This window comes from Melospiza melodia, chromosome 19 (genome assembly GCF_035770615.1).
Source record: "Melospiza melodia melodia isolate bMelMel2 chromosome 19, bMelMel2.pri, whole genome shotgun sequence".
NCBI classification, from domain to species: Eukaryota; Metazoa; Chordata; class Aves; order Passeriformes; family Passerellidae; genus Melospiza; species Melospiza melodia.
The window spans coordinates 11,106,052-11,121,468 of record NC_086212.1 but is presented as its reverse complement, the minus strand read 5'-3'; the positions used below and the strand labels follow the sequence as shown (position 1 = coordinate 11,121,468).

At 50.5% G+C, this 15,417-nt stretch overlaps 1 protein-coding gene across 2 annotated transcripts; it reads right to left on the bottom strand.

The window, feature by feature from the left end:
* Nucleotides 1-633: 633 nt before the first annotated feature.
* GATA5 (GATA binding protein 5) lies at nt 634-15,015 on the bottom strand. 2 transcript variants are annotated; one of them, XM_063172534.1, is made up of 8 exons: nt 14,826-15,015; nt 13,764-13,802; nt 12,594-13,169; nt 10,358-10,524; nt 4,906-5,031; nt 3,938-4,025; nt 3,328-3,452; nt 634-1,478 (listed from the first exon to the last, which is right to left on the bottom strand). In XM_063172534.1, the coding sequence occupies exons 3-8, from the start codon at nt 13,111-13,113 to the stop codon at nt 1,332-1,334; spliced, it is 1,173 nt and encodes a 390-aa protein (XP_063028604.1). In that variant the 5' UTR covers nt 13,114-13,169; nt 13,764-13,802; nt 14,826-15,015; the 3' UTR covers nt 634-1,331. The 2 variants fall into 2 exon arrangements, with proteins under 2 accessions (XP_063028604.1, XP_063028602.1); XM_063172532.1 differs by lacking the exon at nt 14,826-15,015 and having other exon boundaries at nt 13,764-13,995.
* Between the last annotated feature and the right edge of the window lie 402 nt (nt 15,016-15,417).

Sequence of the window (15,417 nt, the reverse complement as noted above, 5' to 3'; positions counted from 1 at the left end):
TTGTTTATAATAAAAATCGAGCGATCCATCTCTTCTGACAAGAGGAAGAGTTGCTCCAGGAAGCCCTGGACAGGTCAACTTCTATATAAAGGAACTATTACTTGACAGTTTCCTGGCCATAAATAGCTGTACAGTGAGGCTGGGGATTTTATTTAGAAATAACAAATAAAGTAGGCCATAAGTAACTTCATGACCTTGCTCCCCCCTCATTTCCCACCCAGCTCTCCCCTTCAGTAGAGTCTATTCTTCATCCCCAGGTTCATTGGGACTTACAGGACCCCATTTCCCACTTCTGAGATGCTGCAGAAACATGCTGTTGCCAGCTTTTGGAAGTGTGGTGTGGGTTTTGCATCACTGAAGATTTTTTGCTACAGTTCGGCTCCAAGAAATTGTTTTTTACCTGGCCTTCATTAAAATAATTAAAAAGCAATTTGGTCTGCATGGCTGAAAGCTGGAAATCTTCCACTCAAAACATCCCCAAAACTGGATTCAAACAATTACACCTCCAACAAACCCCTTATTTTTCAGTCCCTCAAGCCTTTTTTTAAAGTTTTGGATGACTAACTTCTGATTTTCTAAAGCTTACACTTGGCAACATCAAAACCAATCAGGAAATACAAAAGAAAAACCCAGCATTTTAGTATTCTTTTATTATTGGGAGGTTTTGACCATTTTTGTCATGTCTTTTGCCTAAAATAATAATAAAAACCTCTTTGTTTGGAGCTGGAAAGGGAAGAGCAGCGTGTTTATTTCATGTATGACTCATCAGCTCAGTGTTGATACGCGAAACGCTTCAGAAGCTAACACTCTATAGAGATGATTGTTTTTAATATAAAACAGTAAATGTTTAAAACAACCATTCTTTGTTTTTCCTCTCTCTCTTTTCTTCCTGTTGTGGCCTATAAAACATAAGGCAGGCCACGTAGCTTACATTTTAATAAAATTAAGTTATTTGGTGCCATGTTATTACAGTCTTTTATTGGGAAGTGGAATAAATTGCACACAGTGGAGTCATAGGAGGGAGAAATCACTGCGAATAAACAGATTCTGGGATGCATTTATTTGCTGGTTTCATCTCAGAGGAGGAAGGCTTTCCCCAGGAAAACGGATGCTCCAGCCTTGGGGAAGGATGAGTTTTTGGGGACCTGGTGCCGCAGTGGGGCCATCCCAGCCCCATCCAGCTGGCGTTTCCCCAGGGCATCCTCCAAGAGAAACCCGTCCCGTGGCTGTGCTGGATGCTCCTCAGAGCGGGGCGCTGGGGCAGCTGCTCTCCTGCCCGTCACACAGCCACAAAGGTTGGTCCCGAGGCTCTCTGTGGGTGCTGGTGGCTCCTAGGCCAGCGCCAGGGCACACCAGGAGTCCTGCCGGAGGGGCACGCTCAGCCCGGGCTGCGGGGCCACGCTGCCCCCAGAGAAGCTGTAATCCTCGGGCTCGAACTTGAACTCGCCGGGCAGCGCCTCGTCCGACTGGCTCTGTGCCTGCCCCGAGGGAAGAGAGGGGTTAGCAGGGCTGGCATCGGCCGCCGGGCTGGGTTCATGGGGCACAGGGAGCGCTGGGATGGGTTGGGAACAGGGTGGGTGTGGTGTGCGTAGGCAGCCTCGACGAGGGGAGAGAATGATGTACCTGACTCTATTTTATCAGAAAGTTGAATATGATATTTTACATTATATTATATTCTATTATTCTATATTATATTCTATTATTTTCTATTCTATTCTATTTTATTCTATTCTATTCTATTCTGTAATACAATATAATAATATAATATTGTTATATTATATTATTATATAATTATGTTATATTATTATAATATAACAATATAACACAATATAGTATTATGTTATATTACATTATATTCTATATTCTATTCTATTATTCTATATTCCATTCTATTCTATTCTATTTTATTCTTCTATTATTATATTATTATATTATATAGTATCATAGTATCATATATATTATATTATATAGTATCATATATATTATATAGTATCATTATATTATTATATTATATAGCATCATATGGTATCATATTATTCTATATTCTATATTCTATATTCTATATTCTATATTCTATATTATATATTCTATATTCAATATTATATATTATATATTATATATTATATTACACTCTGTCATATTTCATCTAAACTGAATCTGCCAAGCACCCAACTGCACACACTGCACAGAATTTTTTGACTGTCGCCCGACAGTCCCGACTCACACACACACACACACACCTGGCCTGGACAGGCCAAGGAAACAAAACCCCATCACTTTGGGTAAACAATCTCCATATTGCATTTTACTTTGGCACAACACAAGCACAGCAAATGATGAGAATAGTTTTTTCTTTCTCTGAGGTTCAGAGAACGTGAAACACAGAAATATTCTTGGGAAGGATTGTGCCTTGCTTTTCTCTGTGAAGAGAAATGTGGCAGCAGGTGGGTTATCCCTGATGCTAAAATTCCCTTCAGAGCAGTCCAGAGCTAGGCAGGATGGTCCCTGCAAGTAAAATGACCAGGCAAGGAGGAGGCATCCCAGGGCCCATCTGCATTTATTAATTGATTAAATATGTCCAGTTTGGAGATCTTTAGGTGTGTGCATATTTTTTCAGACCACAGCACAAACCAGATTTCCTGGTTTCAAACAAAAACCCCACCCTACATGGTGTAACCAGCGCTGCACTAGGACCTTGGGTGCTGGGGCTGAGCTTCCTCTCCATATACACATGTCCAGCTCAGGGAGAGATTAGACTCAGCATAAAGATAGTGCTGGGCCACAAAATTCTGATGTGTTGGTGGATTTAGAGCCTTTTTCTTCCTATATCAAGGTGGAATAGCAACCAGCTCCTAAGAAAAGCTTGGGACAGAATTTGGGCCTTTGACAGATCACAGCTCTGTGATCACTGAGCACCTCAGGGCTAAAAAGTGCAGGTAACCCATGCCCAGGGAGCCTTTTCTTGGGAGCGACAGGGGATTCCACCCTGGGCTGATCTCATCAACTCAGCAGAGTTGTGCTTTCATGGTGGGAGATGGGAATCAACCTCAGCTCTGCACTGAAGGCACAGCAGAGCTTGGACACCCCAGTTCTCCACTGCAGCAAGAAAGATCCCATGGGAAACCAACAGGCTGGAGACCTTTCTCATCCACAGCATCCTGGGAGCTCATGCTCCCTGCTTTCCTCAGCCTGAGGAAGCCCAGCAGGCAGGTGGCCACAATGCAATGAATTAATTGCTTTGCCTCATCAAGGCCCCCCAGCAGAGCAGCCATGGGGGTGTGTGGATGTCCCACCCCAGCAGGAGATGGCTGTGGCCCTGTCCCTTACCTGGGACACCGACACGATGGTTTGTCCAGGGTACTGTGAGGTTGTGCTGGGCTCTGACTTTAAAGTGACCGTGCTGTCTGAGGTGGTGATGGAAGAAGGGGAGTTTGTGGCCGAAGTCGTGGATCCTGGAAGACAATCAGAAGAGGGCAGTGAAGCAATGTAGGTGCAAATCTGCTTTAAAAATATTATATTGTAACAGCAACCATGACATCTCAGAGCACGACTCTACTGTTTTCTTTCTAACACATCTGTGTCAGAAAAGACTTTGTATTAGGCTGATGCTGATGGAGGAGGAGCAACCCTTTCACAATCTGGCAGTGGTTTTGTTCCCATTACTCAATTTAGCCCAAATCTGCTCACACATGAGCACTGCTCACTGGAGCCAGGTGCCCACAGGGCATAGGAACCTCACAACAATATGACAGCACTGAGATTTCCCACTGAGCATCTTCTTATCACACGAGGTCTGTGCAGAAATACAGGCCCCAGATCTAAAGCAATCACCAAGGAAAAATTCTCATTATTTTCTAATTATCATAATTTCCTGCAGAAGATGAAACATTGTGAACTGTGCTCCAAGACCCCAGGATGGATCACAACAGCACTGTACCTGTTGAGGCTTTGCCTTTGGTAATGTTTTTAGGCTTCCTTTTCCTCGTCTGGATGCTTTCCTTTTTCATGGCCAGAGGTCGTGGTACCTTGACATTCATAAAGTTTGGAATCATTAATATTGTATTTTATTCAGCTCCTTCCCACACTTGTTGCTCCCCCATTTCTGTGCTGTAGCTCATGCAAAGCACCTAAAGTCCTTGTCCTTCACTAAGAGCTATTTTTCTCTGCATCAGGCCTTGGCTGGAAGATATATAAGGCTAACAGCTAAGGCTTTCCCACAAACTTTGTTTTTCCCTTTATTTCCTATTTTTCTTTTCCTGATTTATTTGTGACCTTTGCGACGGGGCCTTATTAAATTACACTGACAGAGTGAGAGCCTACAGGGCTCAGAGGGAATGGGGTAAGGGGGCTTCAGGCTTTATGGAGGGATGGAGTCTCCTCTTGGGCTGGTGACATGTCACCAACAGCTCCTATCCTCCGTGGGTAAATGTTATCAGCCAGCCTCCACGTGGGCTCCTCAGCCTCCTTCACACATTCTTAACTAGGACATGGAAAAGAAATATGCTCCTTAGCTCAGTCGGGGTTTGGGAGCTTCAGCCTCCAGCTACAGGAGCGTGGTAAGCTTTCATTTCATGGAATCCTAGGACAGTTTGGGTTGGAAGGGATCTTAAAGATCATGTAGTTCCAGTTCATCTGCCACAGGCAGGGATACTTTCCACTTCCCCAGGCCTTGCACACTTCCAGGGATGGAGCACCCACATCTCTGAACAAGCTGAGAGCATTCCAGCATGCCTCACCCTGGAGAACCCGCGCCGACTGCGCTTTAAACTGTCCAAGGAGATGGGTCTGTGGCACGGCTCTGCTGGGCCCAGTCTAGAGGCTGGTCCTTCCAGAGCTGATCCCAGCCCTGCAGGGCAGTGATCCCACACCCCAGAGGGTCCCTCCCGGGGTGGATGTGCTCCTCACCCCGTGGAGCTTCATGTACAAGCCGCAGGCGTTGCAGACGGGCTCGCCCTCGGCGTTCCTCCTCCACAGCGTGGTGTTGGTGGTGCGGCAGTTAGTGCAACAAAGGCCCGCACGTCTCGAGGAGGACTTCAAAACAAGCAAACCGACACGTGAGTGCACACAAGGAGTGATGAACTGGGAAGTTTCCCTTCATATCAAGATGAAATCTCCAAGCACACCATATTCCCGGAAAATGCGCAACGCGCAAGAGCGAAATTCAGATCAAAGAAATTACATCCAAATGAGATCACTCTAATTTGCAAGTGTTTGTTTGGTTTGAGTTTTTGAAATTTGTTTTTGTTTGGAGGTTGAGGGGTTTTTTTTTGTTTTTTTGTGATTGATAAACCTAGAAAATATCCTTGCAACTCATTTCACAAACTTCCAACAAATCTGCTGGAAGTGATCAGGACTCAGAGCATGGAGAACTTGCCTCCAGGACATCCACTCAGAGGGAGAAAGAGATGGAAAATGCCAGCTGGGCTTTAAATGCATGAAGAAAACTCATGCTTTAAGTGAACTCTTCTGTTTTCCTGCACTCAGAACTACCACTAAAGTTAGAAACATCCGTATTAATCTCTGGATTATGACAACTGGAATCAGTTGGCTGAACTGAGCAGAACCAAACTGAACTGGTCCATGGTGAGACCAGGGAGGATATTCTTTAAGTCTCACAGATAATCTGTTCTCTTACAGGCTGCAGAAACACCCTGCAGATGTTAATTAACGACATATTTTGTGAGTGCAGTGATTTCTGGCTCTTAAACATTAATAATTCCAAATGGAGAAGGAAAATATTCTGGCAGAAGCAGCAAACTAATTTCTGACAACTTCCCTCCAAAGCCAAAGGAAAATTCACATCTCTCTTTTTCAGACTTGTCACCTCAATAGGCATTTCATTGCAGAGTCTTTTAACACCAGTTATTGAAACTATTTTAATAAAAAACCTCACTAAGTGTAAGATACCTCTGGCATAAGTAATATCTCAGGCTCTCCACATTCAGGTGTCTCAATACGTTCTTCAGCCACCAGAAAAATAGTTTTGAATCTGCTCAAAGGCAGACAAAAGGTGATGGAGGCAATAAAGAACTCCCTGTTTGTTTATTTTTCCATTATTGCCTGATATCCTGACTGAGCAATATAACGAATGAGGTGGGAAGAGGAGGATTAAAAATGAAATGTTTTTACAAGGTTAGCAGTCAAATAGAGATCAGCTTTGAATTCCAAGAGGCACAAGTGACACGCCCTAGGTTTGATTCTCTCGTTGCTCAGCAAAGAGGTCTCAGCAACTATTTGCAAATAATGGCACCACTTTGGGAATCATTCAGCTTGCAAGAAATAACCAGGAAAAAAAAAATATCCCAAAGTGTGAGCTGACAAGCCTGGCACAGAGGATGAGACAACAATCTTTGTCCCTGACGTGGTGTCACAGCAAGATCCTGGGGCAGCCACACAGTGCCCTGTGGAGCCTTTCAGCCGTGCTGCTCTTCCCTGCAAGCAGGAGGGACCTCGGCTCCCATGGGAGCACCTGGAGGGTGCAAGGATTCTAAAGTCCAGCTCCTGCTGTGGGCACGGAGGGGAATTTGGAGCCACCTAGCCCTGGATAACTGCCTGCTGTAATCTGTCCTCGCCTGCAGATGGGGAAAGACCAGTGCAAAGCACTTTGGAAAGTTTCAAATTTTCTGGGCTACCACAGGTCCCTGCCTCTTTCTGTTTCACAGAACGCTTTGTCAGCTGCTTGCAGACGAGGTGGCAATGGGAGCTGTGGCTCTGGCGGCCCAAGGGCAATGCCAGCCTCGCCAGAGCTCTGCTCACCCTGCCAGCACTGTGTCACAACCTGCTGGTGGCCTTCCTGCAGGGACAGTGACAATGCCTTCTGTCCACCCTGAACGTCACCCTGCAGGCTGGCTCCTCACCAAGCCAGGGAGAGGAGAAACCATCCTACATCACCAATATTGCAATTGAAACCTCAGAAACCCCATGAGAACCTGCCCCTCACCACAACCTGCCAGCTTAGCAAGAGACAGTCAAGGCTACCACGGCTCACTGAAGGACAGGGTACAATACATTATTGCTGGTTTCCCAGCAATTCTCTTGAAAGAAAATGCATTTCTGCCTGCCTCCACCCCACTGCCTTTGTACCATTCTGACCTTGTTAGGAAGTTGTTGACTTCAACATTGTGCTCAGTGTTTATTTATACAAATGCACCATACACTCAAACAAAAACTCTTCACAGACCTGGCTTGACAGCCAAGTGCTGCTGATAAGCTCAAGGAATGGTGAATCGCTGCCTATTGAATTAACTGTGTGTGAGAGCTGCTTGGAGAGCCCAAAAAAATTCAAAGCCAGCAGGGAGGGTCCTTCTGAGGGAGACCAAGCTGTCAGGGACTTTGCTTCACCTCCTTTTCAAACGTGGAAAAGAAACCACTGGGTTTCACAGGGGGAAAAAAGGGCACTGAGCCCTCAGAGTTAATCAATGCTTCTCTGCCTGTGGTTTATGGGAAAATTAGAGCAAAGTGTGCTGAGATACTTGGGCTCAACTCCTGAAGGTGGAGAACTCAGAGGCTCAGAGGCAAAGGCAGCAGCATCCTCTAAGATTTGCCTTTGTTCCTACAGCTCCGGGCAAGCCTGCACCTTGGGGGATGAGGGAGCAGGAAGAACTGAGGGGCAGAAGAAAACCAAGGCAAACACCATGAGATGGCTCTAGGACTGCCCCAGGGCCGTGATACATCCCATCCCCACCTTCTCCAAGGTGTCACCAAGCCCACTGGGCATTTCAAACCATAAAAAAGGACAGGCTAAACAATTCCTCCTGGGCTGAGGTGGAAAATGCACTCTCTGAGCCAAGCTGGAATAATTCAGCTCCAGGTGAGCCCTTCAGCTCTGGGTGGTGTGTGAGGCTGCTGAGCACAGGACAGAGGCTGCTGAGCTGTATCTGCCCCCATGCTCCACTGTGCAGAGCAGAACCTCACCTAACAGGGGAATTGCAGCTGCTCCTGATTTCAAAGGTGATCTGGATTTTCAGACTAGGTCTAAGATATCATCTTGTGAAACACACCAAAAAACTTTGGCTAGAAAAGGTGCTGCCCAAAATCAAGTGCTGCCTCCATCCTCCTCTAACACAAACCCTTTCTGCTGAGAGCCACAGCCTTTAAAATCCAGACACAGGCTGGAGCACTGCCCCTGCTGTGGTTAGAGGATGTTGCCCTTATCTCAAAAAAAAGTTAACAAAAAATGAATTGGAAACTACAGGACTGCTGCTCTCCCCCTCCCATGCAGGAGCAGGCTGAGCTGCAGGACATCATTCCCCCAGTGTTATCTGGGCTGTGTTGTGTCCTCTTCTGGGGGACTTTGCTTTGTGAAAGCAGAAGTCAGGATAACTCCCAGAGCAGTGTCTACTCACAGAACAAAGGTCATAACGTAAAGGATGAAAGCAACCTTTTACTTTTCCTGTGTCTGTATTTCACTGCACTGAGAAAATGGATTTCACTGTTCCTACAGTCAGTGCATTCACTGCTCTGCTCCCAGAGCTGGAACCCTCTTGCCCATCACCAGTAGATCCCTCTTTTACCAACAAGGCAGAACTTGTTGCAACAGGACATTTCACATCCTCGGGAAAACCCAAGGTTTCAAAATGTCAGAATGGAAAGTCAAAATTGCATCCCCTTCTCTAATCCATAAACCAAAATCCCCTCAAGTATTTCAACCCTAGCAAAATACTTCCCCTGGACAAAACTCAGCTCTTTCATTTAAGTTTTATCAGTGTTGTATATATTGCCAAAATAATAAAAAAGTTTGGAAGTATTTTGGTAATTCCCAACTATATTTGCTCATCACTGGGAAACGGTCTTAATTCTGCAAACAAGCATTTTCCATCAGAAAACTTTGTTGAAATGTTGGTTTAAAAAATGCCTGGTGGGCGCTATAGATGAGGCAATGCACGGCTGCGTCTCTTCCCATGAGCCGAAATAAAATACGGAATAGCAGTGAGATGTCTCCAATTCCCTCAGGGAAAAGCTGCTCAAAAATCCCCTAGAAACCTAGAAATTCATCCAGTGACACATTTGGATGCCAGTCTGAAATGCAGAGTTGGATTTGAACTGCTTTGCACCTCTCTGTATGCACGGGTGGTGTTTGCCCAGAAGAAATCAGCGGCGTAACTCTGGGATTGCGGCGCAGAGCGACCGGGGCTCAGATTTAATGTCACCACATGGAAGGAGACAGAAAGATTTTGGAGGGACAGGCAAATCCTGTTGGATAATGCTGAATATTACATAAAAATGCCTTGATTTTAATTTGATGAACAAAACAGGAATATTTTCCATGGAGCTACTACTCATTTCATTTTGCAAATCCAAGCTACATTTCCGAGGGTCGAAATCAGAATGAAACATCTTCCTCAATCTCAATTTTTTCTTTATTCCTGACTGATTTTCTTACACAGGAACTTGCTACTTTTGGGTTATTACTAATAATTTCTTTCACAATACCAAAACATAACTTCAGGAACACACCCCTAGTGAAAGCCCAAGGAGCTCCCAGCTGTTCCCCAGACCAGTTCCAGCAAACATCCTGTTTGTAATGACAGCGTCTGATGACAAGCTCTAAAACCAAAACTGTTACCACCAAATTTAAACATCCCAAAGCGACTCCACAAAAAAAAAATAAAAAAAGAATGTGCCTTTCCTCTCTCACCATGGGATCCCAATTGGAGGAAGCCCAACATTACAGTGACAGAGGGAATTAATGCTTTAACCAGCAGGGAAAGTGGGAACTGGCAAACCCCAAATTTTCCCCTTAGGCAGGAGGGTGAAGGCAGCAGGGAGCAGGGGATCCTGCTCCCATTGTGAGCAGCCACAAACCCCCTGGGCCAGCTCAGGACCAGCCCTGCCTCCTGTTCAACTGCTCTGCCTAGACCGTGTCTGCCTGCATGAAGAACTAGCAAATAATAATAACAAAATAATATAATAATAGTAATAGTATTAGCAACAACAACAACAACAACAACAACAACAACAACAACAACAATAATAATAATAATAATAATAATAATAATAATAGAATTATAAAGCAAAATATCCACTGCAGGAACAAAGCTAGGGGAAGCCTGCAGGGCTCCAACCACAGAGTGATTGTTCCTGCTCTGGTGCTGCTCTGGGACCCCTCCAGTCCCTTCAGCCCTGTCTCCACTGCCCACCACTCATGCCAGGGCAGAAATCCCTCTGGCTTCACCCATTCCCCCTGACCCCAGCCGGTTCTGTGCTGCAACACGGGTGTCCTGGCATTTAATCTGTGCGAGAACAGGCGGTCAAACAGAGCCTAACACAAATACAGAGACCCCAACAACCCCCAGCTCCTGCCCTCCAGCCAGCCCCGGGCGGAGCAGGGAATGCCCCTGGGGTCTCCCTCTCTTACCAGCCTCTTCTGCGGCTTGAGCGGCCGGTTGATGCCGTTCATTTTGTGGTAGAGCCCGCAGGCGTTGCACAGGTAGTGCCCGGTGCCGTCCTTCCTCCAGAGGGGGGTGGACATGGCTCCGCAGTTGACGCATTCGCGGCCGTCCCCGGGGAACTCCTCCAGGTACTCTGGAAGGAACAGCAGCCGTGAGAGGGGCAGGGGCACCCCCAGAGCACGGGGTGTCCCCGGGAAAATCCTCCAATCCTCTGTGCCCCAACACCAGGGGAAATCCCACTCCGGAGAGGGTTACCGCCACCCTAAAAGTGTGACCCAAACCCCTTTATTTCCTCCACACCCCAAACTTTTAATATTTTGTTCAAAGCCCGCCTATTCCCCCATTCCTTCCCCGAAAGACGCCGAAGGGCTGAACGCGGCTGGGATCTCCCTGGGATGGGAAGTGCGATGGGGGACAGTGCGGTGTTACCCCGGGGTGCAAAAATAAATGGGAGACGGGCTAAAACGGGGCGATTTTCCTGATTTCCATCTGGAAACACACCCAGCCTCTGGCCGGGGTTACGGCCCGGCCGGGGAAGGCTCTGAGCTGCCCGGAGAGAAATGCGGGGCTGGCACCATCCCGGGCTCCCCAGAGAGCATCACCGGCCGCCCGCGGCCACAGTTCCTGCTAGAGAGGCTCTTCCTCACTTTTTTGAGAAAAAAAAAAGTCCAGGGAAGGAGCGGCAGATCACCGACCGCGGAACATCCCTGCCCCGAGCACGGCGCAGCGGCAAACGGGCAGCCCCGAGCAAAATCGGGACACCTCTCAATTGAGAGTCGGTCTTTGTGTTCCGACCGCTTTTTCCCCCTCTTTTAAAAAATAATTTATTCTTCTTGTTCTTTTCTTTAGAGGAAAAATATATTTTAAATTACTTTTTAAAAATCTTCGATCGGATTAATAATGACGCAACGGAAAGAAAAAGGAAAAAGAGCAAAACTTTAAAAGGAGGGAAATGGAAGATAGAAATAACACGTAAAGAGAAAAGGTAAAAAAATATTGCAGTAATTCACTGAATTTTTTAAAAAAAGGGGAAAAAACGGAGGGAAAAAAAAAAGAAAAAAGAATACTTTAGGCTACTTGAGAGAGTTTACACAATCCAAGAGCAAAAATAAACGGCAGAGAGGACGGCAGCCGCTATCCTGGCTCCTAAAGCACCGAATTCAAAGTGCATAAAAAATTTCTGAGGCATCACCTCCCTCGGCAGGACGATCTTTCCCCGCACAATGCAAAGGATTTTCACAAAGGGAAACCCTGGAAAGCCAGCGCTGCCCGGCGAGGCAGGAAAAGCCGAGCCGGGGACGGAGCTCGGTGGGGAGGGGGCTCCATCCCTGCTCTAACTTTGTTCTTGGGGTGAAGATAAGATAATTCGGTTCACCGCAGTAAAGATGATAACGCGGCTGAGATCTTGAAGTGGCTTTTAAAGGACTTTGCAAACCACAGCCGGAGGAGGATGGTGGAGCGCCCCGGGGTTATAAACCCGCGCACGGAGAGTCCTGTTAAATCAAGCCCGAAACTTTATTTGCTCAGAGCTTGGTTTAAGGGGACTCTCGGCGTGGGTGCAAAGGAATTGAAGTTTATTGTTCAACGCCTGAGCGCCTTTCGGTGTCTCCCCAAAGGCCGCAGAGCAATGCAGCTGCGGACCTGTTTGGGCGAAGGCAAATGAGGAGACCGAGAGTCTGTTCAAATATAAACTAATTTAGCACAATAAATTACTTAAAAGGGAGGGAGCTATAAATCTGCCCCGCTAATTTAAACACAAGGGTACGTATTGAAGCACAGGCACAAAGTCGATATTGTGGGAAGGAGATATCGCGGGGGTGCTGCTGGGGTGGGGAGGGAAGGGCTTGAACGGCCTCTGCTCCTCTGTCCTGCGGGGAATTGCTCTGCTTTGAAACGCGCTCTTTGCCCCCTCCCTTATCCCACCTCTGCCCGGGGTCAGCCGCACATATCCCATTGCCGGACCATCTCCCCATCCCTGGATAAAATCATCCTCTGCTCTCCCGTCGGGGATGCCAGGGGGACAGCTCATCCCGGGGCCGGGCCACCGACACGGAGAGGGGATGGGATGGAGAATTGGGATGGGGTATGGGAGTGGGATGGGGTATGGGATCGGGATGGGGTATGGGAGTGGGATGGGGTATGGGATGGTGGTGGCTCCCACTCAGCTCCCCGAGACGTCTCTGAAGGACTGTGGTGACCTACCGAAAGTGGACCTGCGGCCGGGCAAGGCCGCCTGCCTGGTCTGCAGGCTGTGCAGCACGCTGCTCTCAAAGTGTCCGGCCGTCCAGGAAGGCGGTATCTCGGGGGTCACGTAGGCGGGGTAGGGGCTGGAGTAGGACCCGTTAACGGAGCGCACCAAGGCGTTGCCGTACTGCTCCCGGCCCCCGCCGCCCAGCAGCAGGGGCCCCTGGTAGGCGCCGTCGCGGCCCGAGGGGCTGCTGCCCGGGGGGCTGTGCGAGTACGAGAAGCCCGAGGGCGGGTGCGGGCTGCCCGCGTTGAACGCCGCGGGCTCGCCGCCGCTCTGCCCCCAGCCCGGGGCGTTGCCCAGGTGGCTCTGGTGCGGCTCGCAGCCTTGCAGGTAGGGCAGCGTCTGCAGCACGGAGGGCACCCGCGTGGTGGGCACGTAGACGGGCGAGCCGGCCGACGAGTGGAGGAAGTTGCTGGAGTCGTGCGAATAAGCCGACTGGCCATGGTTGGGGGTGAGGGCCAGCCCCTGATACATGGTCCGTCCTCGGCGGGGGTGGCAGCTCAGGGCCCGCGGGGCTCACTCAGAGGAACCTGCAGGGAGAAGGGAGAGCAGCGCGCTGAGACCCCGCACACACCGGGCACCCGCCGGCCTTTCCCCCGCCCAAAACGCCTCTTCTCCGCCTCAAGCAGGGGCTGAAATTTGTAATTTTTTCCCCCCTTTGTTTTGTTTTCCTTTAAACTTTCCTCTGAGGCACGGCGAGGAATAACCTCCTTGGAATGGGCAGCGACCTCTCCGGCACCTTCACCCTCCCCGCCGCCCGCCTGGTCACCTCCAACGGGCCGGAAAAACACTCCAACAATTAAATTTTTTTTCCCAATAGTATTTCCCTTCCCGTCCCTTTTTTTTTTTTTTTTCCTTCCCCAAACCAGGGCCTGGAGCGCAGCTCGGGGCCTTGTTGGCGAGGAGGCGCGGCCGGCTGCGGCCCCGGGGTTCCCTGCGGGAGTGGGGTCCCGACTGATCTGGGCAGAGATCCAGGATCGGGAGCATCCCCGTTGTCCCCCAGCCACCAGCGCTGTCGCTTTCCCGTTAAAAAGCGCAGTAACCCCCGGGCAGGCCTCTCCGTGCCGACGGAGGGCTGCAGCCGCCGAACCCCGCCGGAGCATCCCGCCCGCACAGGTACTCACATGTGGAGCGGAGCCGGGCATGGCCGTGGGGGCACGGAGCTGTGCTCAGACCATCCAGGGAAATCCCAGCAAAATAAAGTAATAATAATAATAAAAAAAAAATACAATGAAGTTCGCGGGGAGGCAGGACAAAAAACCAGCAAACCAGCAGGACCCGCTGCAAGAGAGGGGCCGCCCTCCCCCGCTGTCCCCCCTGTCGCCTCCCCGCGTCCCGCGGGTGCGTCCCTGGCTGCGCCCGGCGGGGAAGTGGCGGCGGCGGCTCCGGCTCGGGCTCTTTACGGCGGCCCCGGTGCGGGCGGCCCCACGTGACGGCCGGCGGGGCAGCCCCGGTCCGGCCGGGATTGGGCGCCTCCCGGCACGGGGGGACGGGATAAGTCCCGGATAAGTCCCGGCGGCTCCGCTGCCGCGGGGGGGACGCGCCCGCAGCCTCCCCCTGGCGCGGGGCCGGGCGGAGCGGGGGCAGACGCGGCCCCCGGAGCGCCCGCACCGCCCCGGTCCCGCCGGCGGGGCTGGAGGAGTCCGCCCGCCCCCGGGGAGGGCTGGGGGTGGCTCCCTGCTCTGCGAACCCCGCTGCTTTTTGGGGTTCGCTCCCGCACCCCGTCTGAAGTGATGCCCCCCGGTCCGGGCCGCCGGGGGATGCCGGGGAACGCAGCGAAACCTTCCCGGCGGGGATGTGTTGAGAGCGGGTGGTTTCTGCTCCGAGCGAGCGCTGCGGTTCTGTTTCCACATAAACCCCATCCTTACGGGGAAGGGGAGCTCAGCCTGCCCCCGGCCCGCCCTGACTTTCTCCATCGGCCCAAGGGCCCCCCGAGGATGCGGCGATGCTCGCAGCCCGCCCGTTCCGGCCGTTCGGAGCGCAGCTCCGGCCCCTCACCGTCCCGTCGGGGCTGCCCCGCTTCCCGGGGCTCTGCTGTTCCCCAAGGAAAGCAGCCGAGAGAAAGGTTCTCCTCCCTGCAACCCCCCGGCAGGCTCGCTCTGGTGACAAAAAACCCCAAAACTCTCCCAGTTGTTCCCCGTCGGACGTCAGAGGGGAAGGAGCTCTTACCCCGGCAGCCCTCTTACCCCGGGTAATTCAGCTGATTTAACTCTCAGAGCGAGGGAATAATTCCATCGTTACCGGCATTTGCTCCCCGGAATTATCGCGCTTTTGCACAAAGTCGCCGTGCCTTTATCTCCTCCCCAGAGAAACGGGGGAAAACCCTCGGCCAATCTCTCCCGCCGCTCGCTCCGTCCCCGGGCAGACGGAATTTTGTCACCCTCGGGCCTCCAGCGAGCGGAGCGGGCCCCGCTGGGCCCCGGGAGCGCTCCGGTAACGCGGCCGGCGCTGCCCGCCCGTGCGGTCCCGGCGCCCGGGAGAGCCCGTCCAGCCCCGCTCGCCTCCGCAGGGAGCAGCGCTGCGGGAAGGGTGGGAAATTTCAGCTCCAAAATAAACTGGTGCAGGAATGCCAGCTATTTCCCTCGGAATAATGCAACGCAACTTGGCTGGAGATGTATTTATTTGCTGGCGAAAGCGGCCGCTTGCGGCTCGCAGGGTATCCCTGTGTCCCCTGTGCGCGCAGAGCAAAAGGAGGAAACAAAACCAAAACAACTAATTCTCCCCGCAAACAAATAAAGAAAAGGCAAAACAGAATTTTAAAAAGGAGAAAAATAAGGA